This window comes from Mirounga angustirostris, unplaced genomic scaffold, assembly GCF_029215605.1.
Source record: "Mirounga angustirostris isolate CCGP_5_RB_7025 unplaced genomic scaffold, mMirAng1.0.hap1 SCAF_17, whole genome shotgun sequence".
Classification (NCBI taxonomy): domain Eukaryota; kingdom Metazoa; phylum Chordata; class Mammalia; order Carnivora; family Phocidae; genus Mirounga; species Mirounga angustirostris.
The window spans coordinates 46,604,930-46,631,108 of record NW_026991725.1 but is presented as its reverse complement, the minus strand read 5'-3'; the positions used below and the strand labels follow the sequence as shown (position 1 = coordinate 46,631,108).

Sequence of the window (26,179 nt, the reverse complement as noted above, 5' to 3'; positions counted from 1 at the left end):
CTGGGCGGGGCGCGCCGGCGGCTCCGCCCCCGGGCGCGCCTCCGACGGCGGCGACGTGCGCGGGTCCGGGGCCTGGGTCCCCTCCAGGGCCCGCCCCGGCCCCCTGCCCCCCGCCCGCCGGCCACCCTCCACCCCGCCGCCCGGCCCGGTTCCTCGGGCGCCGCAGCCCTCCCGCCAGCCAGCGTCCTGCGCGCCTTTCTGCGCCCGCAGCTCGGTTCCCCGTCCGCGCCCGGTGGGCCCCACAATCCGAGCGCATCGCCCCTTTAACGGCAGTTCCCGGGGCGCTCCCGGGCCCGAGTCGGGCCGGCGCGCGCCCGCCCGCCCGCGTGCGCGCGCGCGCCGGTCCCCCGCCCCTCGCTCCCGCCCCAGCTCGCGCTGCCCGGGCGGGCGCCGGCCGCTGGCGCCCCTGCTGCTGCCGCCCCCGGGGCGCGAGTCCGCCGCCCGCCGCCCGGGGACCCGGCGAGGGGCGGGGGCAGCCCCGAGCCCGCTCCGGATCTGCCGGCCGCCGTCTCACGCCCCCCCCGCCCCGGAAGGTCGCCCCCGTGCCCTCAGCCGAGCCGCTCGGGGAGCCCCGCCGCGACGAGGTGAGCGCTGGGGGGGGGGGAGGAGGGCGCGGGAGGGCGGGGGACGCCCGCCGAGGAATGTGCCGGTGGGGGGCGGGGAGCCGGGGTCCCGGCCGGCCGCGGGAGCCGGGGTCATGTGCTGTTTGTCCCGCGGAGGCGCAGAGAGGTGCCAGGCCCGGGGCGGCCGTCGGGCGGCCGGCCGGGAGGGAACACCGGGTCCGCATGGCCGCCGGCACAGGCCGGGACCGGGGTCCGCGCCGGGATCACCGGGCGGGCTGGGGGCAGGTGCCCCCGGCCGCGCCTCGGCCGCGCCAGCCTCTTCCGTGCCCCGTGAGCCGCGACGGCGTGACCACGGCGTTTCCCCGTCGTGGCCCCTGCCCAGGGCAGGGTCTGGGGGGTCGGCGCTGTGCTTCCTGACACAGCCTCTGTGATCTGAGCTCCTCCCTTCCTGTCCTGGGACGCACCAGCCCTGTCCCCTTCCCGTGCCCTGCCCAGGAAGGCTGCGGAGGTGAGGCCCAGCAGGACAGGCCCTTTGGTCCTGTGGGGCCACAGAAGGGGCCCCAGCATCCCCGTCCGCCTTCGCTGGCCTCCACCCTCCTGCCCGTGGGCGTGGGCTGCTCAGCCTCTCCTCCCAGGGTGTGAGCACTGGGGCACCCACATTCCTGGGCTCCAGCCTGGCACCTTCCCCCCGGGCAGTGGACGCCATAGTGCTGGCCCAGGCTGGGGCTGGGACCTGCCTGCTTCCTTTTGGGGCGACCCCGGTGCTTTCCCGCCCCCCAGTGAAGTCACAGGTATTTCGCAGGGAGCTCCCAACAGAGGAGCCCTGGGGGTTGGTGTGATGGATACAGGATGACCCCACCCTCCCCTGCCCATTGTCCAGGATCCTGAGGAGGAAGTGCTGGGGGCTGGGCGAGGGGTTTGGGGCCCACGGGCTGCCCGTGGATCCCAGGCCTGGGCTGTCCCCCCAGCCCTTGAACTTTGCCACGGGCGGTTCCTCCCTGTGTGGAGGCTGTGGGCTCTAGATTTCTACTTCTTGGCTGGCACTGTGGGGGAATTTTAGGGCAGGTTTTATGTTTGGGGTTTTCTCTCCTGTCTGTCCTGGGCTCCCACTTTGTGCTGTCGCCCCAGAGCTGCCCTCCCTGTCTACGATTTCTGTGTCTGCGATCTTCTGTGTCTCCTTCCTCTTCTCCTTCCCTCGTTTCTTCCATAGCATGACCTGGATCTTGCCTCCTCCTGTCTTGGATCTCTCTCTTTCTCAGTGTCTGTGACTTTCTGTCGTTCTTCTGCCCCTCTTCCTGTCACCGCCAGTGTCTCTACCTCTGCGTTCCTCTCTCTGAACTGTCCTGTGTCCAGCCTCTCTCTCTTTTCTCTATCTGGGTGTCCAGTACACTCATGAGTGACGAGGAATAAAAATATCACGGTCCCTGTCCTTGGATTCACATTGCTTTCAGCCACTTGGGAGGGACCGCAGTCCTCCCCTCTCCTAACCTTGCCCCCTGCCCCTGCCCTCCAGCTGCAGAACCCCGACCCACCTCTGGAGCCCCAGGTGCCTCCTAACCACTCTTCCCCCACAACCAGGGTTTCCCCCACAGCCCCAGCTGGCGTGTCCAGGCCCCAAGGGTAGGATGGGGCTTCCCCTACGAGGGCCGGTGGCAGCCAGAGCTGATACAGCCCCCCTGGTCTGGGGCCAGGACGCCAGGTAACTGGGATGATGGCCCAGGTCCCTGCGAGCTGGGATGTGGCCGGGGAGAGAGGCAGGAACACCACTGGGAGTCGCTAAGGAGAGTGACATTTGGGAGGAAGGCCAGAGGGCCAGGAGCTAGGTCCTGGAGGGGCTGGGGAGCTGGGGAAGGGGGTGGAGATGCTGGATCCTGGGAGAAGACACGAGGCAATGTCTGGGTCCCCCCAGCGGGCTCTGACCACCTCTTCTGTCTCTGTCCTTCAGCTGAGGAGGCTGAGAGTCTCGGGAGCCATGGCTGGTGCCTCAGTGAAAGTGGCCGTGAGGGTTCGGCCCTTCAACGCCCGTGAGACCAGCCAGGATGCCAAGTGTGTGGTCAGCATGCAGGGCAGCACCACCTGTGAGTGAGTCCCAGGGGCCTGGCTGGGCACAGGCGGGGCAGGCAGGCCCACCACGCTGGCCTGGCCGGCTGGGCCGAACCAGGAGGAGGACTGAGCTGGGTGCGGAGCAGGTGCTAGTCAGAAGGGTGGGGGCAGGGTGGGGGCAGGCTGGCCTTTCCACGTTCCCAGTCCCTGGGAGGGGGAATGTTGGCCTGGAGCCCTCCATTGCCCAATCGGGGAGGCAGCCTGGTGGGGGGGGCGGGTCCTGAGAAGCCAAAATTAGCCGAGTGGCTGGAGGGGGTGGGGAGTATTAAAGGGGAGAGATGAACTAGGACAGAGGTGGGGAGTGGGATGCCTGGATTCCCACAACGGGGGGGAATGGGCAGAGGTCGGGAGTACCTGACCTTGGCCTTCCTGTCTTTCCTTCTCCTGCCCCGTCAGCCATCGTCAACCCCAAACAGAGCAAAGATGCCCCCAAAAGCTTTACCTTTGACTACTCGTACTGGTCACACACTTCGGTGAGGTTGCTGGGGTGAAGGGAGAGCTCAGCAACGAGGAACAGGGGTTTAGGCACTGGGGAGGGGACATTGCTGGGATATAGGGCAGGTTTTATATTTGGGGTAATAGGGACCGGGATGGGAGGACCAGGACCCCAGGGTGGGGGTGAGTAGGACCCTTAGGGCATGTGACTGGGACCAGGATGCAGGGAGGGAGAATCCTTCGGGGTGATTAGGTCTGGCAGGAGACCGTATAGGATCCTGTCTCGGGAGAGTAGAACCATGCGTGGGGTTTGCTCAGGGCACATAGGACTTTTGGGTGATCAGCAGTGATGGGGACAAGACTCTCGGGACCCAGACCCTGAGGATGGAGTCACGTAGGGCTCCTGCTCTGTCTCTGCTTCACTAGGCCGAGGACCCCCAGTTTGCATCTCAGCAGCAGGTGTATCAGGACATCGGAGAAGAGATGTTGCTCCATGCCTTCGAAGGCTACAACGTGTGCATCTTTGCGTACGGGCAGACCGGGGCTGGGAAGTCGTACACCATGATGGGGCGTCAGGAGCCAGGGCAGCAGGGCATCGTGCCCCAGGTACACGCCCGTGACCTGGCGGGGCGGCCGGGGCAGAGCAGCTCAGCTGCTCCCCGGGGCAGGAAGGGCCCACGGGCTATGGAGCAGAGACCTGGGTCTCTGAGGCTGTGCTGGTGGGGAATGTGAGGGGGGAGGGGCGGGCAGCTACGTGGGGCCCCGTGGGGAGGGGTCTCTGCCCCCACCGGAAGCAGCAAAGCTGGAGCCAGAGCCTTGCTGCTGGAGAATCCTGGGTCTGAACCCTGGTGCTGCCGCTTGTTGCGGTTTTACCTCGTCTGTGAGGGCGGCTCCCCGCAGACATGCCTACCGTAGTCAGGGTGCGGACCGTAGAGAAAGCAGATGTGGATAACCGGGAGCTGACCGTAATTCTCCCTGACCGTGCCGCACAGTGGCCTTGCCCATGGGCTCTGATGTCAGGGTGCCGGCGTTTGCTTCCCGGCTCACCACGTGGTAGTTGGTGACGCTGGGCAAGCATGAACCCCTGGGAGGTTGCTTCCCCATCTGTGAAATGGGAACACCCGCCCCCTCAGGGCTGTGGTGGGGGTTAAACAGAGCCACTCGGGCCGGGGCCCAGCAGGGGCGCCGGGAACAGCTGCTTCTCTGTGTCCCCTTCTAGCTCTGCGAGGACCTCTTCTCTCGCGTTAATAAGAACGAGAGTGCTCAGCTCTCCTATTCCGTGGAGGTGAGCCTGGGTCCTGGTGGGGCCCCGGGCAGGGGAGGGGCAGCAGGGACAAGACTACGGGCATCTCGGGACTCAGGCAGCCTCGGGCCTGCCCGCGGCTCTGCCCCGTTACTCACAGAGACTTTGGGCAGCTGATTTCATCTCCCTGCTCTTGAGTTTGTTCACTCCTGAAAGGATAGTGACCGGTCCCCCTCCTAGGGCTGTTGGGTCAGTGAGCCCGCATGGGCGAAGTGCTCGGCACCGCGCCTGGGGCGACGTGCGTGCTCGGTGTCCGCAACATGCCGTCACCCACGTTCCATCCAGGGAGCTGGGTGCAAGTTTCGTTATCCGTACGTCTCTGACACCTGTCGCTTCTTATTTGCTTCTCCTGCTCAGGTGAGCTACATGGAGATCTATTGTGAGCGGGTGCGAGACCTCCTGAACCCCAAGAGTCGGGGCTCTCTGCGGGTCCGGGAGCACCCCATCCTGGGCCCCTACGTGCAGGACCTGTCGAAGCTGGCCGTGACCTCCTACGCAGACATTGCCGACCTCATGGACTGTGGAAACAAGGCTCGGTGAGGCCGGCGGCTGGAGCGCAGGGAGAGGGAACCAGGCCAGGCAGGTGAGAGGCCGGATGCAGTGACCGCTCCTTCCCCCCAGGACTGTGGCCGCCACCAACATGAACGAGACCAGCAGCCGCTCACATGCTGTCTTCACCATTGTCTTCACGCAACGCTGCCATGATCAGCTCACCGGGCTGGACTCGGAGAAGGTGGGGTTCCTCCAGCCCTGGCTACCTACCCCGTTCCCTTGCCGGGCGTCCCCCTGATCTGCCCGCCCCTCCCGCCTCCCACACCCCGTTACCTCCTGCCCTTTCCTCCGACCCCAGGTCAGCAAGATCAGTTTGGTGGACCTTGCTGGCAGTGAGCGGGCTGACTCCTCGGGGGCCCGGGGCATGCGCCTGAAGGTAGGGGGCTTTGGAGGGATGGGTAAGGTCAGTGCTGGGCTGCAGGTGGTGGTCTCTGGCTGGGGGGAGGCAGAGCGGAGTCGGGGAGGGGGCCCCCGTTGCCCATATTCCTCATCCCTTTCCAGGAAGGTGCCAACATCAATAAGTCCCTGACGACTCTTGGGAAGGTGATCTCAGCCCTGGCGGATCTGGTAAGACCGGGGGCTGGGAAGAGGAGCGGCTCTGGGATGGGGCGGGGGCAGAGGGGTGGCTCATCCTGACCCCCTTCCCCTTCCATTCTCAGCAATCAAAGAAGCGGAAGTCGGATTTTATCCCTTACAGGGACTCTGTGCTCACCTGGCTGCTCAAGGAGAATCTGGGTGAGGAGCTCCTCCTCTCTCTCTTTACGGACCCTGCCGCCCTCCCCGCTTTGATACGTCTGATGGATCCCCTTGCCACTCCTAGAATCTCAAATTCCACCAGTCATCCCCCAGCTGTCCCCTGACTGCCCCCCGACCGTCCCCATCCCAGGGGACATCCTTGGAAGATGTCCCGATGCTGAGGCGAGCCACGGGCCCTCTCTGACCCTGTGCCCACCGCTGGCTTTGTCCTCCTCTCACTGGTCTGTCCTGAAGACGTCAGAGGTGTACGTGACCTCACCTGTCCCGTCTGACTGCCAGCGTCTGTGGGGAGTTCTATGACTCGTAGCTTCACCCCATCTCAGACGGTGACCCTGTCAGACCCCTGACCCCAAGACCCAGCCTGACTGCTCTTAGGCCCTAGCTCACCTGAGCTTTCCCCACTCCTCTCGCAGGTGGGAACTCACGCACGGCCATGATCGCGGCGCTGAGCCCCGCAGACATCAACTACGAGGAGACTCTCAGCACCCTCAGGTGGGGCTCCGGCGGGAGCGGGGCGGCCGGGAAGGGGCCAGGAGCTCAGAGGCCAGCAGCTCTAGACCCTGGCCGGGAGACAGGCCGAGTCTCAGCCGGACCCAGGATCTAACAATCTGCAAGAGGGAGGGGACAGGCCGCAGACCCAGGGGCATCCGGGCCGCACCCACCCAAATCCCCTCCTCCCCAGGTACGCTGACCGCACCAAGCAGATCCGCTGTAATGCGGTCATCAACGAGGACCCCAACGCCCGGCTGATCCGAGAGCTGCAGGAGGAGGTGGCCCGGCTGCGGGAGCTGCTGCTGGCTCAGGGGCTGTCGGCCTCCGCTCTGGGAGGTAGGGCTCCAGGGGAGGGCCGCTCAGGGATGCCGCTCAGGGACGCCCCTCTGCCCGCCTTGTGCCCCGGCTGCCCGCGCCTGGTCCTGAGGCTGGAGACGGCTTGCCGACCACGAAGCTCTTCATGTGCCTGGCAGCGCGGACGCGGCTACGCAGAGGGTACATCACAGGCCTTCAGCCGTTCCAGAGCCAGGAGCATGGATTCTCCGGGGGGGTGAGGGTTCAGGGGGCCCCGGGAACTGCTGCAGCGAAGGAGCTGGAGAGGATGGCAAGCCCTGTGTTTGTGGTTCAAGCAGTAAATCACGTAGGAGAGGTCACCTGCCTCAGCAGACGGTCTTGTGGCGTGGACTGTCGCGGGTCCCCCTGGCCGTAAGCGTGATGATAGTCAGCAGTGGAGTGGTTTCTACAATGGGACGTTCAGCCTCGCGAGCGCCAGATGGTGCCCTGGTTAGAGGCTGCATGGCCCGTGCTGGCCACATCACGGCTGGACTCTGCATCCAGTCCCGGGGGCCGAGGGGCCCGGGAGCGAAGAATGGGGGGTCCGTTCTCGGGAGGAGCAGGGTGAGGTAGACACGACACCCCCCTCCTGCCTGTGGAGGGAGCCTCGCAGAAGGGAAAGCAGTAGCCCTGCTCCCCACAGAAGGCACCCTTGACGCGCGGCAGGTCGCGGCAGGTCGCGGCCAAGAACCTGATGGTGGGAGTCCCCTCGCGGCCTTGTTCAGTAGTGAGCCCTCCGTGCCTGGAGGGGAACAAGCAGACACCGGGTGCCCACGTGTCAAGGCCGCAGCAGGGGAGCGCTCTGCTTGGCGAAGGTTGACCGGATGTCTTCCGGAGTCCTTGCAGGCTGGTCCCCGTGACACCTTCTCTGCGTCTCTGATGGGCTCCACGTTTTCTCAGCCTCCTGTGGCCTCCTTCTCCCTGGCAGGCCCGAAGGTGGACGAGGGGAGTTCCGGAGGTGCCCTGCCCACTGTGTCGTCCCCCCCCACCCCAGCTTCACCCTCACATCCCCCCGCACACAACGGCGAGCTGGAGCCCTCATTCTCCCCCAGTGCTGAACCCCAGATTGGGCCTGAGGAGGCCATGGAGAGGCTGCAGGTGGGCAGCTTGAGCTGGCGAGGGGAGGGAGGCTGGGAGCTGCTGGGAGTCTAGTTCTCCAAGGCCAGAGTTCAGGAGGAAGGAGGAACCCCGGGGGCAGGACCCCGGCCTCACTGAGCCCCGCTTGTCATGTGCCCCCAGGAGACGGAGAAGATCATCGCCGAGCTGAACGAGACGTGGGAGGAGAAGCTACGCAAGACGGAAGCTCTGAGGATGGAGAGGTGCGGGGGGCGGGCTGACAGCTGGGACTCTGGACGGGTGTGGCGGGGAGGGGAGGTCGGGCCCTGCAGGGAAGGAGCTCACGGGTCCCCATAAGACCATCTGTCTTTCTGCCTCCAGAGAAGCATTGCTGGCCGAGATGGGGGTGGCCGTCCGGGAGGACGGAGGAACGGTGGGCGTCTTCTCTCCGAAGAAGGTGAGTGAGGGTCCGCTGAGGCCTAGGAGACCCTGGAAGGGTTAGAGCAGAGGGTCAGGGGGCATGGGGTGAGCCCCAACTCCGATGCCTGCTTTTGTCCCATGCCCGTCGCCTCCTCCCGGCGGTCAGCCCGTGGCCAGTCTTGCTAGGGGCCCGTGGTGGGGGCTCTAGAGGCCACAGACGTATGCCAGGGTCCCTGCCCTTTTGGGGAGGGGGTTCTAGGGCTGCTCGGGGTCCACATGTTAACAGGTGTATGTGTGTATGTGGGTGCACGCGGCATTCGTCTGATTCCCAAGAAACGGGCTTTAGGGGTTACCCCGGGGGTGGGGGGGACGCGGGAGCCTGGGGGCGGGCTGGGATGGCCGCGTGTTCACTGTGCGCTCTTCCGTGTCGGGTTTTGTGCCCCATGCGTGTGTTAGCTGCTCAGACATGCAGTCAGACACGCGTTCCTGAGAGGCACCGGCAGATGCCGTGAGGGCAGGGGCGCGGGCGCTGAACTGTCGGATGCGAGGGTCCGTCCAGCTGGAGACGCGTGGAAACTGGCGTCCCGGGGATGCGGCTTGGAGGCCGCACTGGACATGGGTGACGGGAGCCGGGTGGGCGCCGGGCTGAGCGCCACGGCCCTGTCGGCCGAGCCGGGCACACCACCCCTGTCGCCCGCCTGCCCACCTGCTGTGGGGTGTGTGTCCAGGGGACGCAGGGAGGTGGTCAGGCTCGCCCGGAGGCAGGCGAGGCCCTCGGTCTTCACCGGCCAGCACAGCACAGGGACAGGCCAGTCAGGACGCAGGCTGCAGGCCGCCGGCGGGGCTGGGGGTCGTGGAGCGCGTCCTGGAGGCCTGCTGGGGCAGAGTGGGAACTTCGGTCCTTCTGGGGGGCCAGCCTCGCCTGTCTGGTCCCCCGCACGAAGCTCGCGGGATCAGGCCCTGGTCGGGTGCTGTGCTCAGAGCCGGACGGGGCTGCCTGGAAGAGGTGGGCGGTTGTTGGCAGGAGGACCCCCCGATCTCAAGGTCGGGGTCATCTAGGAAACAACACGCAGGCATCGTCGAACGGGGATCCCCGAAGAGGAGAGGGGTCTGCCCTGCCCAGCCTGAGGCACAGCCAGGGAGTAAGTGGGCATGGTGGGGGTGACTGGGGTCTGGTCCGGGGCTGGGCACTCGGACTTTGAGGTCCGTCTGTGGTCTGCATCTCGGGCAGGGGGCCCACAGATGGCTCTCCGTGTGGCTTGCAGCCGGGCAGGGGTGCTGGGCGCCCCTGATGGGGGTGTTTCTTTCCTGGAGGGCGTCACGCTTCACAAGGATGGGTGCCACCCCCTGAGGCCAGGGGACCAGCGACGGGTTAGGTTGGGTTTGGTTTTGAATTGGTCCAGTAAGGGGAACGTGCACGTGGTACGAGAGATCGGTACGGTGGGAGGGAGATCTTCCTTCCCCTCTGCGGGCCTCGCCGTTTTCCATTCCTGACGCATTCATCCAGGGCTGGTCTGTGCGTGGACAGGCGTGAGCCAAGCACACTTGTCCCCGTGTCCACGCACACCGCCTGTCTCTGGACCAGCGGTGGGTCCCTCCCTACGCTTCTCCAGGGGACAGGGTGTCAGCGTTCCGTCTGTTCTTTCTCGTGGTGTCTGAATACTCGAGCGGATATGGGATCGTGTTGAACCAGCCTCCTGCCAGCGGGCACTTAGGTTGTCTTGCGTCCTTTGACGCTGTAAGCCACGTTCCGCTGCCTGGTCTTACGGGTGGGTTTATCATCTCAAGAACAAATTCCAAGAAGTGGGGGTTTGGGGTTAAACAGTCGCCATGTAAGATTTTGGCGTATTTTGCTAAAGTGCCCTCCAGAGATCGTAACCGTGCCCCTTTACGCTCCCTGGAGCGCCACAGGGAAGCCCACGTTCCCTCACCCTCTTTGGCCTTCCGGTCTTTGCTGGTCTCGCTGGTGAAGACGGTGTGTTAGGGTAACTCACTGTCACGTCTGCTCAGGGTGGCGAGACTGCACGCGTTCTCACGGGAAACGGCGAGCATACTGCGGGGTGGAGAGCGGCTAGGCTCTGGGTTTGGTGGGGCTGGCTCCAGCCTGGAACGCTCTGGCAGGGATCGGGTCCTGCGAGAAAAGCTAGTTTGTCTCCGAGAGAGCAGAGAGTCTTCCAGGGACTCCCACCACCGGCCCCAAGGACGTCTTAAATCACTGATTTTCCGACCTGGCCTGGGACCTCCTTCCCAGGGGCTGCGGGGGGTGGACAGGGCCAGACTCTGGGTCCCCTGTCCCCAGCTTTGGCCCCAGCATCTCCCTGCTTTTATCTGCCTGACGTATTAGGCTCCCAGGTATAGTTTCATCCGAACAAAGGGTTCCAGGGCCGAACGAAGATGGAAAAGCACTGCCCTAAATCGTGTCTCCTCTCTCGAGGGATAGATCGCTTTCTGCTTCCGGAGCCCGTCCGTGTCTGCCGTTCCCAGAGCAGGCCTGAGGCTGCGGTGAGGGAGGGCATGAGTGTCCTCGGGCCGGGAGGAGGGTGGTAGTGACTGTTGGGTGCCCGGGCTGGGGCAGACACACGGACACGCATCGTATGCACCGTGGACGATGCGCTGTGGGCTGCCTGTTCACGGTGCTCCCGGAGAGCCACGGGCCAGGACCGTGGCTGTTTCCCAGCCAGTCCTTCCACCCTGTGCTCTCCTGCCTCGGGGCCCTTGTCCTGACTCTTCCTTCTACCGTCCTCGTGCCCCTCGTCCTCAAGGACCAGCTGCCATGCTGTCCTCCCAACGCCCTGAGCTCCAGGCGTCCTTCACGGCTCTTTTCCGTGAGCGCCTCCCTGGGGACAAAGGGACGATGAACGAGGGAGCTGAGGGAGGGCGTGAAAAGGTCAGAAGCTTCCGTGGGGCGTCCCTTTCCCACGTGTCGTGGGCTCCACCCCAAGGTGACTCTGTTTCCCCTGCTGAGGGGCCGGCAGCGTCTGGCTGGGGCTAATCTGCGGGTCCCCGGCACCTCCTGGGGTCTGGCAGGTAGAAAGGCCGCAGTAAATCCTCGCAGAACGCGGGCAGGGCATCTCGTGTTCGGGTGGGCGGCTTTGGGAAGCTTCGTGGAGGAAGTGGCATTTGAGACAGACCTTGAGGGACAGGAAGTGAATGATTTTGACGGGTTGGGGTGGGGCCTGGAGGGAGGCTGTTCCAGGCCAGGGAACCTGGGAGCAGCTCCCGAGGGCGGTCAGGGATGCAGGAGGCCTGCTTCTGGGGCGGACACTCTGCAGCCCACGGGGCAGGAGCACAGAAGGCGAGGGGGGCCCTGGGACGGGGCTGGGATACGTGGGCTGAGGCCCTGCCCTGGGGGCCCTGACCTGGAGGCCCGGGGGTACCCCCATCAAAAGCAGGCTCGAGTCAGATGGCCACGGGGTGCCGGCCGGAGAGGTCTGGGTGGAGAAGGGCCCCACTGGGCAGTGCTGTGTGCGGGCGAGGGCAGGCTCGGGGCGGGGAGGGCCGAAGGGGCAGCGGACGGAAGGGAGGGAGACTTCCCCGGGCTTGGCGGTCAGGGCCGCGGCCCAGAGTTCCGTGCCGGGGGGGCGGCGGTGTTGGCCGAGATACTGCAGTCGGGAAGGGTGCTTCTGGGGAGGGGCACGGGCTGGGTTTCCGGTGCAGAACAGCGTCCTGCTCAGCCAGCCAGGTGTGCAGGATGGGTCGGTCGGGGAGGCCCCAGGTGAGGCAGCCTGGGGCGGCGGTGGCCGGGGAGAGCGGGGAGTCTGCTGTGAGCAGCGGGTCTGTTGGTTTCCTTTGCTGTCGTATCGAGCTGACGTTTCTTGTTCTTCAATTATAAAAGTCGGCTGTGTCCCTAAGAAACTCGAGCTGGAAAGAGAGGTGGGAAGTGGGGTCCCCTCACCCCGCGCCCGCTCGCACTCTCCACGTGAGGCAAGAGGCATGCCGAAGGGAAATGAGACGGGCACGGAGGGGGACGGAGAGGGGCACGGGGAGAGCAGGGGCGAGGGCCGGGGCGTCCTGAGGTCTCTGTCAGGACACGGGTGGGTCGGCCTGCCTGGAGACTTGGGGCCGTCAGGGGGCCGGACGGGTGGGGTGGGTCTGTAGACCCCTGTGTGTGTGGAGAGGTGTGTAAGTGGGGCTCGGGGGGGTGGGAGAGCTCCCGGGGGGGGATGCGGCCGGCAGGGCGGACACCCCCCGACGCCCCTGACCCCTCCCCTCCTCCCTCAGACCCCCCACCTGGTGAACCTGAACGAAGACCCCCTCATGTCGGAATGTCTGCTCTACCACATCAAAGATGGCATCACCAGGTAGCGTGTACCCCCGTCTGTGGGGCAACCTCTCCCCGGGGGGTGTGGCTGCAGACAAACGGCCGCGCCAGTGACCCCCTTTCCGGTGACCTTCCTGGAGACCCCCCTGCCCGCACGGCCCAGCTCGCCCTCTGGCTTCCTGAGAAGTTGTGAGCCTGGCCGCGCATCAGCCATCCCCTCCACCCACCACTTTGGGGTGGGTGAGACACCTCTGGGGACCAGCCTGGCTCGTAGGGATAGCTCCCCGAATTACCGGGGCAGAGGGGTGGCGGGAAACTCAGACTCCCACGTCCATAGCCTTGGCATCTGTCGGTGCAGTGAGGCCCCCGCTTCACGGTGGGGCGCAGTGCTTGCAGGGCGGTGGCTTTGCCAGCTAACGCCAGCGATACCCTGGGGCTCGGGGCCTCCGAGGTCGCCTCCCGGAGCCGAAGGGGTGAGGGTGCCCCTTCTCCCACCACGAGCACGTGTAGCTGTGCTGGGTGACGATCTGGGGCTAGGAGGGAGCCCTCGGGCTGGGGGAGCCCGCCCGCTGCAGGCTCCCTTTCCCCACGTAGTGTAACACGGGGAGTCAGACGCGGGCTCCCGAGTCAGGCAGGTCTGGGCTCGGATCCCAGCCTCACCAGCGCGGGGCTGTGTGACCTTGGCCCGGTTACTCTTCTGAGCCTCCGCTCCCTGATCCGTGAGGTGGGAATAACCGGCTTACGGCGCTGGGTGAACTTGCGCTGGGAAGGGGCTTGGCCGGTGTCTGGCCCGTGCTCAGAAAAGGTCGGCCGTTGCTTCCGAACCCAGGGTCGGCCAGGTAGATGTGGACATCAAGCTGACCGGGCAGTTCATTCGGGAGCAGCACTGTGTGTTCCAGAGCATCCCGCAGCCGGACGGAGAAGGTAACGTTTGAGGGGTGAGTGGCGTGGCCACCGAACGCAGTCCCGTCCCACGCTGGATGCAGAAGCCGGCGGGGTCTGCAGCCTGGGAGCGCAGCCGTGTCCCTGGCCTCAGCGGGGCTTCGCGCTCAGGTGAAGCTCTAGCTGTCTGCGCCTGTCCTGGGAACGCGGTCCGCCACGGCGGGCAGGGGGGGCGGCGTCCCCGAGGCCGACCCACAGCACCGGGGCATGCGTGCGGGGCGGGGGGGTTGGTGAGGAGGAGGTCGTACCCTCTGCCTAGATTTTTAGCCTCAAATAGCGCCCTGGTCATTTCCCGTGAAAAGCTGGGTTTGTTTTGGTGGGAATCGGAGTTTATCTCTGTAAAACCCGCTTGTATCCAGACCGCAGAGGCTTCCAGCCCCCATATCCCTCTGGTTCCGAGACTCTCGGGGATTTTTAGCCCTAATTTGGCCAAAGTAGCGAAAGCGTTTAGGAATCACGAGACCTAACGGCGAAGGTGGTAGTCTGTCTGATACAGCGACAAAACGATACTTGTGTAGTTCGGGGTCGTCATTGGTTTTTTTTAACGTAATGTTTTTTTGAGAGAGAGTGAGTGTGTACAGGCATGCGTGCAAGTGCAGGGGGAGGGGCAGAGGGAGGGGGCCTCTAGCAGACTCTGCCGAGCGCGGAGCCCGACGTGGGGCTCAATCGCACGACCCCGAGATACGACCTCAGCCGAGATTGAGAGTCAGACGCTTAACTGACTGTGCCGTCCAGGCGCCCCCAGGCTGTGTGTTGAGGTCACCATTTTGTCCCGGTTCAGTCACTGGTTTTTTGTTTGTTTTTTTTAAAGATTTTATGTATTTATTTGACAGAGAGAGACACAACTAGAGAGGGAACACAAGCAGGGGGAGTGGGAGAGGGAGAAGCAGGCTTCCTGCCGAGCAGGGAGCCCGATGTGGGGCTCGATCCCAGGACCCCGGGATCATGACCTGAACGGAAGGCAGACGCTTAACGACTGAGCCACCCAGGCGCCTCTCAGTCACTGTTTTAAGAAATGGAACAATTTGGGGGCGCCTGGGTGGCTCAGTTGATTAAGCGACTGCCTTCGGCCCAGGTCATGATCCTGGAGTCCCGGGATCGAGTCCCGCATCGGGCTCCCTGCTCAGCGGGGAGTCTGCTTCTCCCTCTGACCCTCCTCCCTCTCATGCTCTCTGTCTCATTTTCTCAAATAAATAAAAATAAAAATCTTTAAAAAAAAAAAAAAAGAAAGAAATGGAACAATTTGGGTTTACTCAGGCCCCAGTGGAGTCGAGCCCTGGGAAGTGCATGGGGCGGGGAGGCAGGGCGCTGTCCATGGGCGTGCTCCCTCCGCTGAGCCTGCGCACGGGCCTCAGAGGCGGAAGGGGGGGGACGGGGAGATGGGGCACCGGTGGTCAGCACGTTTGTAAGATCGGGGAAGGCCCCGTCGTGTGGCTTGCCGCTGAGGTGGACGCACGCCTGGCGCACTTTGGTGGGGTTCGGGTCGGTGGCTGAACGCAGCGGGCTGCCAGCTCGGATCAGGTCAGCCCTGGGGGCTTCTGCCGAGTTCCTGTTCTGCGGTCACCTCAAGCCACGTGCCAGGGGACAGCCAAAACCACACAGGGCCTGCAGAGCGAGCCTCCCCCCCGGAGCGCAGAGCGTGTCTGGGGAGACAGGCAGGCCTGAACGGTTCCTCGGCCGTGAAGGCAGCCGCGGATTCTGGGCCCCAGAGGGAGGGGGCAGAAAGGGTTTGGTCGCATGCAGCAGATTGGAGATGGGAGGCCCGCAGAGCGGACGGCGAAGAATAGCGACCCTCCGGCTCATGCTGCCGCCCGTTCTCACGCAGCCCCCGGGAGAGGGAACCGAGGCTCGGGGGGCTTGGGGCATTCGCCCGAGAGCATGCAGCCAGACGCCGGCAGGTGTGGGTCCGCACGCCCCGTGGCCGGCTCGGGGGCTGCTCTCAGCTCTGCCTCAGTACAGAGGGCTGTGGGCTTGTGGACGGACGGGCACAAGGCCACCCTGGCCGGGCGGGAGCAAAGCCCTCTCCCCGCCAGGCCCTGCTTCCCTCCCTCAGGCCCGTCCCTGCGCTGCCGCTAGATTATCTACTGGTTGACTTGTCTGGTCTGACCAGCTAAGTCAGCTCTGTGAGAGCCGGGACTTGGGGCTTTATCTCCAGGGTATTTCCAGGACCTACGATAGCGCCTGGCACGTGGTAGGGGGGCAGAGTACTTGCGGAGTGAGTGAATGAATTTGGGGGCGTGGTGGGACAGGGTGGGGGAGACCGGTACCCCACAGCCACCCCCGCCCTCTCCTCTGCCGTCGCCTTCCTCCTGCCCGGCCCTCGAGGTGACCCGGTGATGGATGCGAGCCTGCCTTCGAGCTTGCGCCCCGAGGTCCCCCCCCATCCTGTCACCAGCCCTCCTCGGCCCGAAGCTGCATTCTGTGCTTTTCTCTCCCGCGGCCTCTCATCACGTCCATCCTGCTTGGTCTGTTACTTGCCGTGGCCACGGGAACTCGGTTCACCTAGTGCTTTCTTTGAGCCTTTCAAGTGTTTTGTAAGGAAGGACTTACTCATGGCGGCTTATAGAAGCCACGGAGGTCAGACAGCTTGCCCAGCAGCCCCCTGCTCAGGAGCTGCCCAGGGTCCGTGACAGTGGGGCGCCGCTCCTGGAGGGCGGGGAGCTGCCCCGTGCCCCGTGTCCAGCGAGCAGCAGGCTCCGGGGGGTTTAGGGACTGAGGAGCACCTCGGTAGACGTCTGAGTCGGGTTGGCTCTGTCTTGTCCGTGGCTTGAGAAGGGCAGGCAGGGGGACAGTCTGACCGCAGTGGGCTGGGGCTGCAGCAGGAGCCCGGGCTGGGCCAGCGCTCGCGGGAAAGGAAGGAGTGTGCGTCTGGGGGGGCAGAAGTCGCAGCCTGCCGGACACGGGAGACCCAGCCCTCGGAGAGAGACGGCTTTGCTGAGCCCCTGCTGGGGAGGATGGGGGGGCAGCAGGGAGCCCCTGCAGAGGCTTCTGGAATTGTAGCTGGGGCTCTAACCTTCCTTCTGCTCTTCCTTTCCTGTGCTGCCACCAGAGGGGCCGTGGCACCCCTGACAGGTACTGGGGGTGGGCCTGGGGGTGCATGCATGTGTCTTGGGGGTACTGCAAGATGGGCGTCTGTGAACATCACTCCCTCCCCCAGGGTCTAAGGGCCCCCTTTCCTCTCTCCCTCTGGCAGTGGTGGTCACCTTGGAGCCTTGTGAAGGAGCCGAGACCTACGTCAACGGGAGACTGGTGACTGAGCCCCTGGTGCTGAAGTCAGGTAGGGGAGGGGGATGCCAGAGCCAGTGTGGGGATGTGACGGAGGAAGGGGCCAGGAAGGGGAGATGAGGGACTCGGCTCTTGAGGTCTCTTGTGGGCCTGGGGAAGCAGGAAGAGGGTGCCAGGCTCCCCCGAGTCCCTTTGGCCATCAGGGACGAGGATCAGCAGGGGACTGACTGCCCCCAGACTTGGGCTGGTGGGAGAGATGGTGTCGGGGCTCCTGGGCTTGTGGGCAGGGCCCTGGACCTGTGGGCGTGGGGATGGGCTTGCTGCTGTGGGGGAGCGCGCCCACCTTTCTCTGCTCCCCCCTGCAGGGAATAGGATCGTGATGGGCAAGAACCACGTTTTCCGCTTCAATCACCCGGAGCAGGCACGGCTGGAGCGGGAGCGAGGCGTGCCCCCGCCCCCCGGGCCGCCCTCCGAGCCCGTCGACTGGAACTTCGCCCAGAAGGAACTGTTGGAACAGCAGGGCATTGACATCAAGCTGGAGATGGAGAAGAGGTACGGGGAGCGGGTGCTCTCTGGAGTTGTCGGGCACCCCACTGAGGGGGCTCCAGAGCCCCCAGCAGCTCCTCCGCCCTCCCTCCCCAACCCCAGGCTGCAGGACCTGGAGAATCAGTACCGGAAGGAGAAGGAGGAGGCCGATCTTCTGCTTGAGCAGCAGCGACTGGTGAGGGCTGGGCAGGGGAGTGGGGGTGGGGGGCGCACGCGCAGAGGGACCGGAGGGGGGCGCAGGAGGGGCAGGGGGTGCATATGCAGAAGGACCAGAGGGGGGCGTGGGAGGGGCATAGGGCTCACGCATAGAGGGACTGGATTGGGGGGAGCAGGTGGGGCAGGGGGCACATGCTCAGAAGGACCAGAGGGGGCACAGGAGGGGCGGAGAGTGCAGGAGGGCCAGGGGCACTCGTGCAGATGCAGAGGGACTGCATTGGGGGGCAGGGCATGAGGGGACACACAGAGGGACTGGATGGGCAGTGGGGGTTGTGCAGAGGGCATGCAGAGTGGCGTGATGAGGGCGCGGGGGCTGCACAGAGAGGCCCGGGCCTGGAGAGGCGGGAGATAGGCTGGCGGTGCTTCAGCTCAACTGTGCTTTTGGTTCATGCTGAGCCAGAGTGGGGAGTGGGCATGGGGTCAAGGGGTGGCTGTGGCGTTTAGGAGGGGACAGGACGGTGACTCGGGGGGCAGACTGGGTTCAGGGAGTACCGCCCGCCCCACTTGAGTAGGGCTTCCTGGACTCGACCGTTCTGGTTTTTACGGTATCCGAGTACCGGCCTGTGCTGTCATTGACTTAAGATTGTCGTGTAAGCGGATTGGTCTTTGGTGTGTAGTCTGGTCCTGAGCGCTGATCTCTGCAGGCCATGCGGACTCGATGTAGCCCCCGCTCCTGCTTGAGGGTCGCGTCTGCCAGCCGCTGTCCACGCGCCTAGCACCCTTAAATCCTCCGCGAGTGTCCGCGAGGGAGGCTTGTTCCTTCCCTCGCGCCGCGGGGCGGGGGTCGGGCGCGCGGGGCCGCGGGGCGCGTCTCTGGTGCTCCGTCTCCGCAGCTCCGGGCGGTCCTGACCCCCCGCCCCCTTCTCTCTGTGGCCCCAGTACGCGGACTCGGACAGCGGGGATGACTCGGACAAGCGCTCCTGTGAGGAGAGCTGGCGGCTCATCTCCTCGTTGCGAGAGCAGCTGCCCCCGACCACCGTGCAGACCATCGTCAAGCGCTGTGGCCTGCCCAGCAGTGGCAAGCGCAGGGCCCCTCGGAGGGTCTATCAGATCCCCCAGCGGCGGCGGCTGCAGGGCAAGGACCCGCGCTGGGCCACCATGGCCGACCTGAAGATGCAGGCGGTGAAGGAGATCTGCTACGAGGTGGCCCTGGCCGACTTCCGCCACGGGCGGGCAGAGATCGAGGCCCTGGCCGCGCTCAAGATGCGGGAGCTGTGTCGCACCTACGGCAAGCCCGAGGGCCCCGGGGACGCCTGGAGGGCCGTGGCCCGGGATGTCTGGGACACGGTGGGCGAGGAGGAAGGCGGCGGAAGTGGAGGTGGCGGCGGCGAGGAGGGGGCCCGCGGGGCGGAGGTGGAGGACCTGCGGGCGCACATCGACAAGCTGACGGGGATCCTGCAGGAGGTGAAGCTCCAGAACAGCTGCAAGGACCGCGAGCTGCAGGCCCTGAGGGACCGCATGCTGCGTATGGAGAGGGTCATCCCGCTGACCCAGGTGGGGAGGGCCCCGGGCCGCGCGCGTGCTCCTCCACTCCCTGCTTCCGCTCCTCCCCTGGGCTAGCGGGGCTCCCCCCACCGCCAAGCAGGCCTCCCCTGCTCCCTGTAAAGACGCCGCTTTGCTCAGTGTAGGCTGGGAGTCCCGGCCTCGCCATCCCCAGGGCGTGGACCGCACATGCAGATCTCTGAGCTGCACCCCACACCTGCTCCGTCCGAGTCTGGGGAGGAGTCTGCATTTGCATCGGGTTCCCGGGGGTCTCAGAAGTACAGCAGGGCTTGAGAAGCCCCGTAGGAAGCGCACAGTTCTTAACTTGCGGCTGGACGCAGGTTCACGTGCACGTGCGTCCCGGGGGACCGTCCCCCCACCCCCACGGGAACCGCCGTGCTGGGCGCTCCTCCCGCACCCGCTCGTCTAACCCGACAACAGCCCTTGCGGGGCGTGTGATCGCTCAACCCTGGCGTGCACGGGTTCACTGAACAGGCAGACACCTGAGCGCTGCTGTGCGCCAGGTGGGGCGCTGGCCGCTGGGGTTACTTACAGCAGACGCTTCGTGCCGTGTTCCCGCTTGCCTTCCCTGACGCATGGCGGGAAGGGGTCACTGACGGCTTACCTTCTCCTGCCCGGCTTGCTTGCTGCTCCAGGATCTCGCTGGGCACCTGCTGCCTCGAGCCTTTGCGCCTAGAGTGCCTTCCCCCCACTTCGGTGTCTACTGCCGTGACAGCCTCCCTGGACCCTGGTGGCGGCCACCTTCACCCTGGCCCCCTCCCCTTCCCTGCTCTTCACCTGAATGTACACTTTTTTTTCTTTAAGATCATTTGTTTATTTGAGAGAGAGAGCACGAGTGGGGGGAGGAGCAGAGGGAGAAGCAGACCCCGCCCCCAGCAGGGAGCCCCATGCAGGACTCGATCCCAGGACCCTGAGATCATGACCTGAATCAAAGGCAGCCGCTTAACCGACTGAGCCACCCAGGTGCCCCCAAATGTGCACGTTTCTATAAAGCACATCATATCCTATGTTACAGATGCTTCTGTTAATGTAAATAATATATATTAAATGATATAGGTATGCATTTCTACTTAACTTTTCACGGAAGGATAGGATACGTACCCTACCGTGTATTTTTCTCATTCACTGATCAGCTGTGTCTCTCCCCTTAAACGATGGCAGGTGTTTCTCTTACCTTCTGGCTACTCCATGTCCCGGGCACGTTATTTAGTCAGCAGGATTATGGGGTCCCTGCTCCCGCCCCGACCCTGAGCTACACGCTTTACGGGGTTAACAGTTAATTCTCCCACCAGCCCAGTGCATTAAGTACTGTGGCCAAGCACACGAGGATCTGGGCACCGGGAGGTTACTGGCCAGGGCGCAGACCACAGCGACAGGAAGTGGCAGGCCAGGATCAGCTCAGACCACTGTCCCAGGCCCCTTGTCTCCAAGCCCCTCTGCGACCCCCTGCCCTCGGCTGCTCAGCGCTCGGCTCTCCTCACGGCCCTTCTCTGTCGCCCTCTTCCCCCGCCCCCCCCCCCCCAGGATCACGAGGATGAGAACGAAGAGGCCGGGGAGGCCGCCTGGGCCGCGCCCCCGGGGTCGGAGGCCGCGGAGGAGGAAGCCCCCGGCGAGCGCGCGCCCCCGGCCCCAGCGCGGCCCCCGTCGCCGCCCCTGTCCAGCTGGGAGCGGGTGTCCCGGCTCATGGAGGAGGACCCCGCCTTCCGCCGGGGTCGCCTGCGCTGGCTCAAGCAGGAGCAGTTGCGGCTGCAGGGACTGCAGGGCGCGGGGGGCCGGGGCGGGGGGCTGCGCCGGCCCCCCGCCCGCTTCGTGCCCCCTCACGACTGCAAGCTGCGCTTCCCCTTCAAGAGCAACCCCCAGCACCGGGAGTCGTGGCCGGGGGCGGCGGCCGGGGAGGCCCCCACGGCGCCCCAACCCCCCGAGGAGGTCGCGCCCCCTCCGGCCGCCCCCGCGCGCCGGCCCCCGAGTCCCCGGAGGTCCCACCGGCCCCGCAGGAACTCCCTGGACGGAGGCGGCCGGTCCCGGGGAGGCGGGTCCGCTCAGCCCGAACCCCAGCACTTCCAGCCCAAAAAGCACAACTATTACCCCCAGCAGCCCCAACCGTACCCGGCGCAGCGGCCCCCGGGGCCCCGCTACCCGCCCTACACCACTCCCCCGCGTATGAGGCGCCAGCGCTCGGCCCCCGACCTCAAGGAGAGCGGGGCGGCCGTGTGAGCCCGGCCCGGGGGCGGGGGGCCGCAGGGGGGAGCCGGGAGCGGAGCAGCCCCCGGAGCCGCTGCTGCCCCAGGAGCCCGGGGCAGGGAGGCGACAGGTGGGCGAGAAGGTCCGAGTAGGTGCTGGACGGCGTGGGAGAGGCTGGGCCGGAGGCTGGAGGAAGGAAGCGCGCACGGAGCTGCCCGGAGCAAACCAAAGTGAAGGAAGAGGATGGGAGCTGCCTCGGGGCGCCCCTCGCGGGGGGGGGCGGTCCCACAAATGCTGCTAGGGGTGGGGTGGGGGGCTGGGGTGCTGCGTAGCCAGTGTGTGACTCTCTTTTCAAGTGGGGCAAAGGGGAGAGGACCTGGAGTGAGGCGAGTTCTCTTCCGGGCCCCTGTCTGTCTGTCTGTCCGTATGTGGTGGGCTTCTGTTTCCAGGGAGGTGGGGCGTGGGGGGATCGCAAGTCATTCCCCTCCCCTTCCAGGCTTCCTGCTATATTTGGGGGACCTGTCTGGATTCTGGTTTTGCTGGGGTCTCATGAGGATGTGGGGCCCTTTAATAAAGGATAGCAAACACAGGGAGCTTGTTGCTGATGGTGGTTTGGTTTGGGTTTTAACTGAGGTGTAGATTATCAAAGTAAAATGCACAGATCCTATGCGTGCGGCTCAGTGAATTTTTATACAGGTGTGCACCCTCGAAATCAGATCAAGATGTGAGACCGCTTCCGTCTTGGTTTCTTGAACATTCCACATGGTGACTCCCACTTCATAGTGCCTGAGTCCTTTATTTCCCTTTGTTTTAGCTTACCCAGCGCTCCACCCCTGCCCCCAGCTCCGCCCTTGGTCCTGCACAAAGGAGAGAGGGAGGGATGGGGGGGGGGCAGCGGGAGACCCACCCGTCCGTGCCCAACCTGTTGTTCCTAACGGCACATGGAGGATTTGGGGGGCAAGGTGGGGTTCAGCTCCACCCAATCACCTCACTGTCAGGAAGGCTCCCAAGTAGCCAGAATTCTGTTGGCTATTGAACAGTGAACGCATTGGTCAAGCTTCCTGCACCTGTCTGATTATTTTTGTCCTGTTCATGTCCCCTGCTTTTCGGCAGGGTGTGTTCAGCATTCCAAGCAGTATTTTGTTTTAAGACTGTCCAGGAAGGATGCTCCTGGCTTGCTTTAATGGTTTTTTTTTAAGATTTTATTTATTTGAGAGAGTGAGAGAGAGAGAGAGCATGAGAGTGGGGAGGGTCAGAGGGAGAAGCAGACTCCCTGCCGCGCAGGGAGCCCGATGCGGGACTCGATCCCGGGACTCCAGGATCATGACCTGAGCCGAAGGCAGACGCTTAACGACTGAGCCACCCAGGCGCCCTTGCTTTAATGTTCTGATTTGGAGGGACGAGCCCACAGCCATGCCCTATGGGAAAGGTTTTGGAGGTGACATTGTACCCCTGCCCTGCCCGCACCTTGCCGCACTCCGGAATCCCCCTGTGTTCATCCTGTTCTCAGGAAAACAGTTGCACCCATTTGAAAAAGTGAGCTGCTTGCCCACAGCTTCCTGACGTCAGTCTTGAGGCACCCAAAACCATGGACGTTATCCCAGCTGCAGCCAAACCACCACTCCGGGCAAGGGTATGATATGTTTACTCTTGGTTTCCACACCCTGATGCTGGTTACCTTTCTTTTGGCAGCTGCGACTGCCAGGTCTTCAGGGACCCGTTGGCAGTGACCGAAGCTCTGGAATGTAATGGATAGTTTGGCGACACTGTTTCCTTGAGCAGTTTGTAATCTGGTCGAGGAGACTAAATGTGAGCAAGAAAATGATAGAATGCAGCATTCCCTGCAGGTCAGCAAGCCGAGTGGTACGCACAAATACTGTGGTGCTTGAGATGCGAAAGCTCACTTTTTTTTTTTTTTTTAAGATTTATTTATTTATTTCAGGGGGAGAGAGCACAGGCGAGGGGAGGGGCAGAGGGAGAGAGAATCTCAAGCCGACTCTCCGCTGAGCGCTGAGATCATGATCTGAGCCGAAATCAAGAGTCGGACACAAAACCGACTGAACCACCCAGGCGCCCTGACAGCTCGTTATTTTATTTATTATTTTTAAAAATATTTTATTTATTTGAGAGAGAGAAAGAGAGGGAGCATGAGCTGGGGGAGGGGCAGAGGGACAAGCAGGCTTCCTACTGAGCACAGAGCCCGAAGACTGGGGTCTCGATCCCAGGACCTGAGCCCAGAACCTGAGCCGAAAGCAGACGCTTAACCCACTGAGCCACTCAGGTGCCCCGAGCTCACTATTTTAAAATACAGTTGGGTTAGTTTCACCTGAAGACTGCCCTATATAAATGTGTAGTATCTACCAATTTTATCCACTTCGTCCTTCCAAATCAATCTTTTAAAATGTGATGAACTTTAGATTTTATTTAGAGAAGTGTCGGGCGCCTGGGTGGCTCAGTTGGTTAAGTGACTGCCTTCGGCTCAGGTCATGATCCCGGAGTCCCTGGATCGAGTCCCGTGTCGGGCTCCCCGCTCGGCAGGGAGTCTGCTTCTCCCTCTGACCCTCCCCCCTCTCATGTGCTCTCTCTCATTCTCTCTCTCACAAATAAATAAATAAAATCTTAAAAAAAAAAAAAAGAGAAGTGCCCACTGATCCTACTTGCTGCACGTGCCCGCATTCCGCATGCATGCCGTCCTTAAGATGACCCTGTAAAGTCGGTCTGTTTCATGTCCATTTTTCAGATGGGAAGACTGAGGTCTGAATAGATTAATGGATTGCCCAGGGTCATACAGTTCTTAAGGGACAAAGTTAGGGCTCCAACCCTGGTGACCTGACTCACACCAGGATGTCACATGTCACTTTTCCTTCCAGAAGCCACCATGTCCTCCCACCTTAGGTGTGCTCACGTATTTCCTGAGTCTGCCTCCTGCTTCTGGCCTCCACCAAAGCTGCCCCCTGAAGACACGGGAGCCGCTATCTGTGGGCCTCCCCCCGGAATCACAGGCCGAAGCCGCCCAGACAGTTGGCCATCTTTCTTGCCTGCTCAGTTTGGACATTTCTTCAATTTCATCCTCGGTTTCCTTGGAAATTTCGTTTGCTTGTCTTCATTGACTCTCCTTGGAGGGGCTTCCTTCCTTTCGTTAGTTATTCATTGGGACTTTCTGTTTTTTTTCACCTGGAGTTTGGGGATCTTGAATACATTTGGGGATCCCAAAACTTTAAGAAAACCTTTTTCAAAGCTCTCTATAATTCCTAGCTTCTACTTTGGTTCCTTTGAAATCGTTCTTTACCCTTTTAAAGATTTAATGTCAGTGGCTCCGTGATGACGTTTTGGTTAGGGGTGGACGTTGGGCGGCTTCTATTCGCCATTCCCCGGAGATCACCATCCCAGCTTGCACCATTGCGCCCCCTCATGTGGAGTCTGAGACCCTGGGGGGCACCGGGGTCCTGCTTCCCGTACCGGTAGAGTTTTAGGGGATGCTACCCAAGGCAGGCTGGCTTTAAGCATCCCACCTAACCTAACTTGGCTCGCAGGCTCTCCCTTATGGCCCGCATGCTCTGTGCCGCTTCGTTAACATACCCGGCCACCCCTTAAGGGTTGCTCAGTGTTTGCCTCCCTCCAGGCCCAAGGCCAGCAGCTTCTGCCTCATTGTGCACGTTCTTGGAAGGCAGGAGGAGACTGGCATCTGGATAGGAAGTCTGGTCACGAGATGGGTGTTGTAGCAACAGCTTCTCTCACCCCGACCCAAGTCCACCCAAGCTGCCATTAACCCGCACTGTCCCTGCCTCATGAGTGAGCACGTGCACCTCGGCTCCCCCCACTGCCCCTGGAATCCCTGGAGGGGGAACATGTTTCCAGATACCTGGGAAGGTCATGCCCTGGGCTCCTGTGGCTGCGAGCTGGTGCCCCAGGCACATGGACTAGCTGAAAAGTTCTCTTTTTTAAAGATTTTATTTATTCATTTGTCAGAGAGAAAGCGAGAGAGAGCACACAAGCGGGGGGGTGGGGGTGGTGGCAGGGAGCCCGATGCGGGGCTGGATCCCGGGACCCTGGGATCACGACCTGAGCCAAAGGCAGACGCTTAACCGACTGAGCCACCCAGGTGTCCCAAGCCTGGAAAGTTCTCAGGCTTAACCAGCAAAGCTTCCTTAGAAATGTCCATGAAAAGCGGTCTCCTTCTTGCAGCGCGTTCTCAGCTCCAAAGGAGAAGCAGCTCCCCTTTCTCCAAGGTCAGGGCTGGGTCCCCACCAGGGAGGGCACACACGCGTCACGCCTTAGCTGTGTCGAGCCTCCGCTGCTTCTCTGTACACGGGACTAACGCCCAATGACGCCCTTGGCAGGATTTAATGAGATAATACACGTAAAGGGCCTGGCACCTATGGGGAGCCCACGGTTGCTGCCTTCCCTTTTCCCTTGTTCCGAATTGGAAATGAAGCCTTGGGAGAGAAGGGGGTGCGCCGCACAACGAGGTCAGCTCCGGGGTGACTGATGGCAGAGCTCTTCTCCAGCTCAGTCCTCCGCAGAGCTTGGCAAAACCCACCAAAACGGCTCCCTCTGGTCCTGCTGTTGTTCCGCTGCTGCCCGCCAGGGGGAGACAAGGCGCAGGCTCCCCAGCGGGCTGCAGTCGCTTGCGCGTTCACAGAGCCTCGAGAGCGCGCGGCGGAGGCGGGACCCCGCGGCCATGCGCGCCCGCGAGACTCCCAGGGGCGGGGCGGGGCGGGGCGCGCACGCGCAGAAGGCTGCGCTTCCCGCGTGGCCGGACCCAGTAGGGTTGAGGCTTGGGGCCTCGCGGGTCAGAGGCGCGGGGCTTGCGGGGGTCTCCTCTTCGTCCGGGACCGGTTTTCCGCTTGGATTTGCAGAAGGGACGACCTGACCCCCTTCAGAGTTAGGGGCTCAGCCCGCCCTAACCCTACAGCAGCATTCCCCCCGCACCCCCCCCCCAACAGGCATCCTGGGGGAATAGCCCTCAGATAGGGAGGGAGCTGGGGGGGCCTAGGGCTGTTCTCATCCTGCAGTCAACAAAGATGGATGGCTCCTCACGCTCCCTCACACTGCCCAGTCCACGGGGTGGGGACCGTGGTCAGGATTCCCCGTGTCCAGGTCCTGATTTTGCACTTCCCCTGATGCCTTCACCTGGTAGCCAGAAAGCACCCAGAACCCTCGACAATTGCTAGGAGTCCTATTTGGAAGACCTCACAACCTCTCTGAATTCTCATGTTGGCGGTGGCTAGGAGGGTGGACACGGAATCCCGGCACCCCCCTGAGGACTGGGCTGGCCCTGGGCAGGCACCG

General features: G+C 63.4%; 1 protein-coding gene across 6 annotated transcripts; it reads left to right on the top strand.

Annotated features, from left to right (window-relative positions):
• Window positions 1–348: 348 nt before the first annotated feature.
• Window positions 349–21,554, top strand: KIF1C (kinesin family member 1C). 6 transcript variants are annotated; one of them, XM_054511135.2, is made up of 23 exons: window positions 349–584; window positions 2,142–2,262; window positions 2,509–2,645; window positions 3,063–3,139; window positions 3,528–3,707; window positions 4,321–4,386; window positions 4,762–4,940; window positions 5,026–5,137; window positions 5,255–5,332; window positions 5,458–5,523; window positions 5,616–5,691; window positions 6,126–6,204; window positions 6,395–6,540; window positions 7,466–7,635; window positions 7,777–7,856; window positions 7,975–8,050; window positions 12,235–12,314; window positions 13,104–13,198; window positions 16,410–16,493; window positions 16,807–16,993; window positions 17,090–17,162; window positions 18,083–18,697; window positions 20,231–21,554. In XM_054511135.2, exons 3-23 carry the CDS (start codon window positions 2,603–2,605, stop codon window positions 20,918–20,920), a joined length of 3,252 nt encoding a protein of 1,083 aa, XP_054367110.1. In that variant the 5' UTR covers window positions 349–584; window positions 2,142–2,262; window positions 2,509–2,602; the 3' UTR covers window positions 20,921–21,554. The 6 variants fall into 6 exon arrangements, with proteins under 6 accessions (XP_054367110.1, XP_045745932.1, XP_064438627.1 ...); XM_045889972.3 differs by having other exon boundaries at window positions 351–584; window positions 2,509–2,641; XM_045889976.3 differs by lacking the exon at window positions 2,142–2,262.
• The last annotated feature ends 4,625 nt before the right edge of the window (window positions 21,555–26,179 follow it).

What these genes read in the sequence shown, in the direction of transcription:
- KIF1C (XM_045889975.3), top strand. Translation starts at nt 2,536, where the DNA reads ATGGCTGGTGCCTCAGTGAAAGTGGCCGTGAGGGTTCGGCCCTTCAAC. An exon ending in CCGGGCTGGACTCGGAGAAG is followed by an intron (nt 5,138 to 5,254) that starts GTGGGGTTCCTC and finishes CTCCGACCCCAG; the next exon opens with GTCAGCAAGATCAGTTTGGT. An exon ending in GCGTCTTCTCTCCGAAGAAG is followed by an intron (nt 8,051 to 12,234) that starts GTGAGTGAGGGT and finishes CTCCTCCCTCAG; the next exon opens with ACCCCCCACCTGGTGAACCT.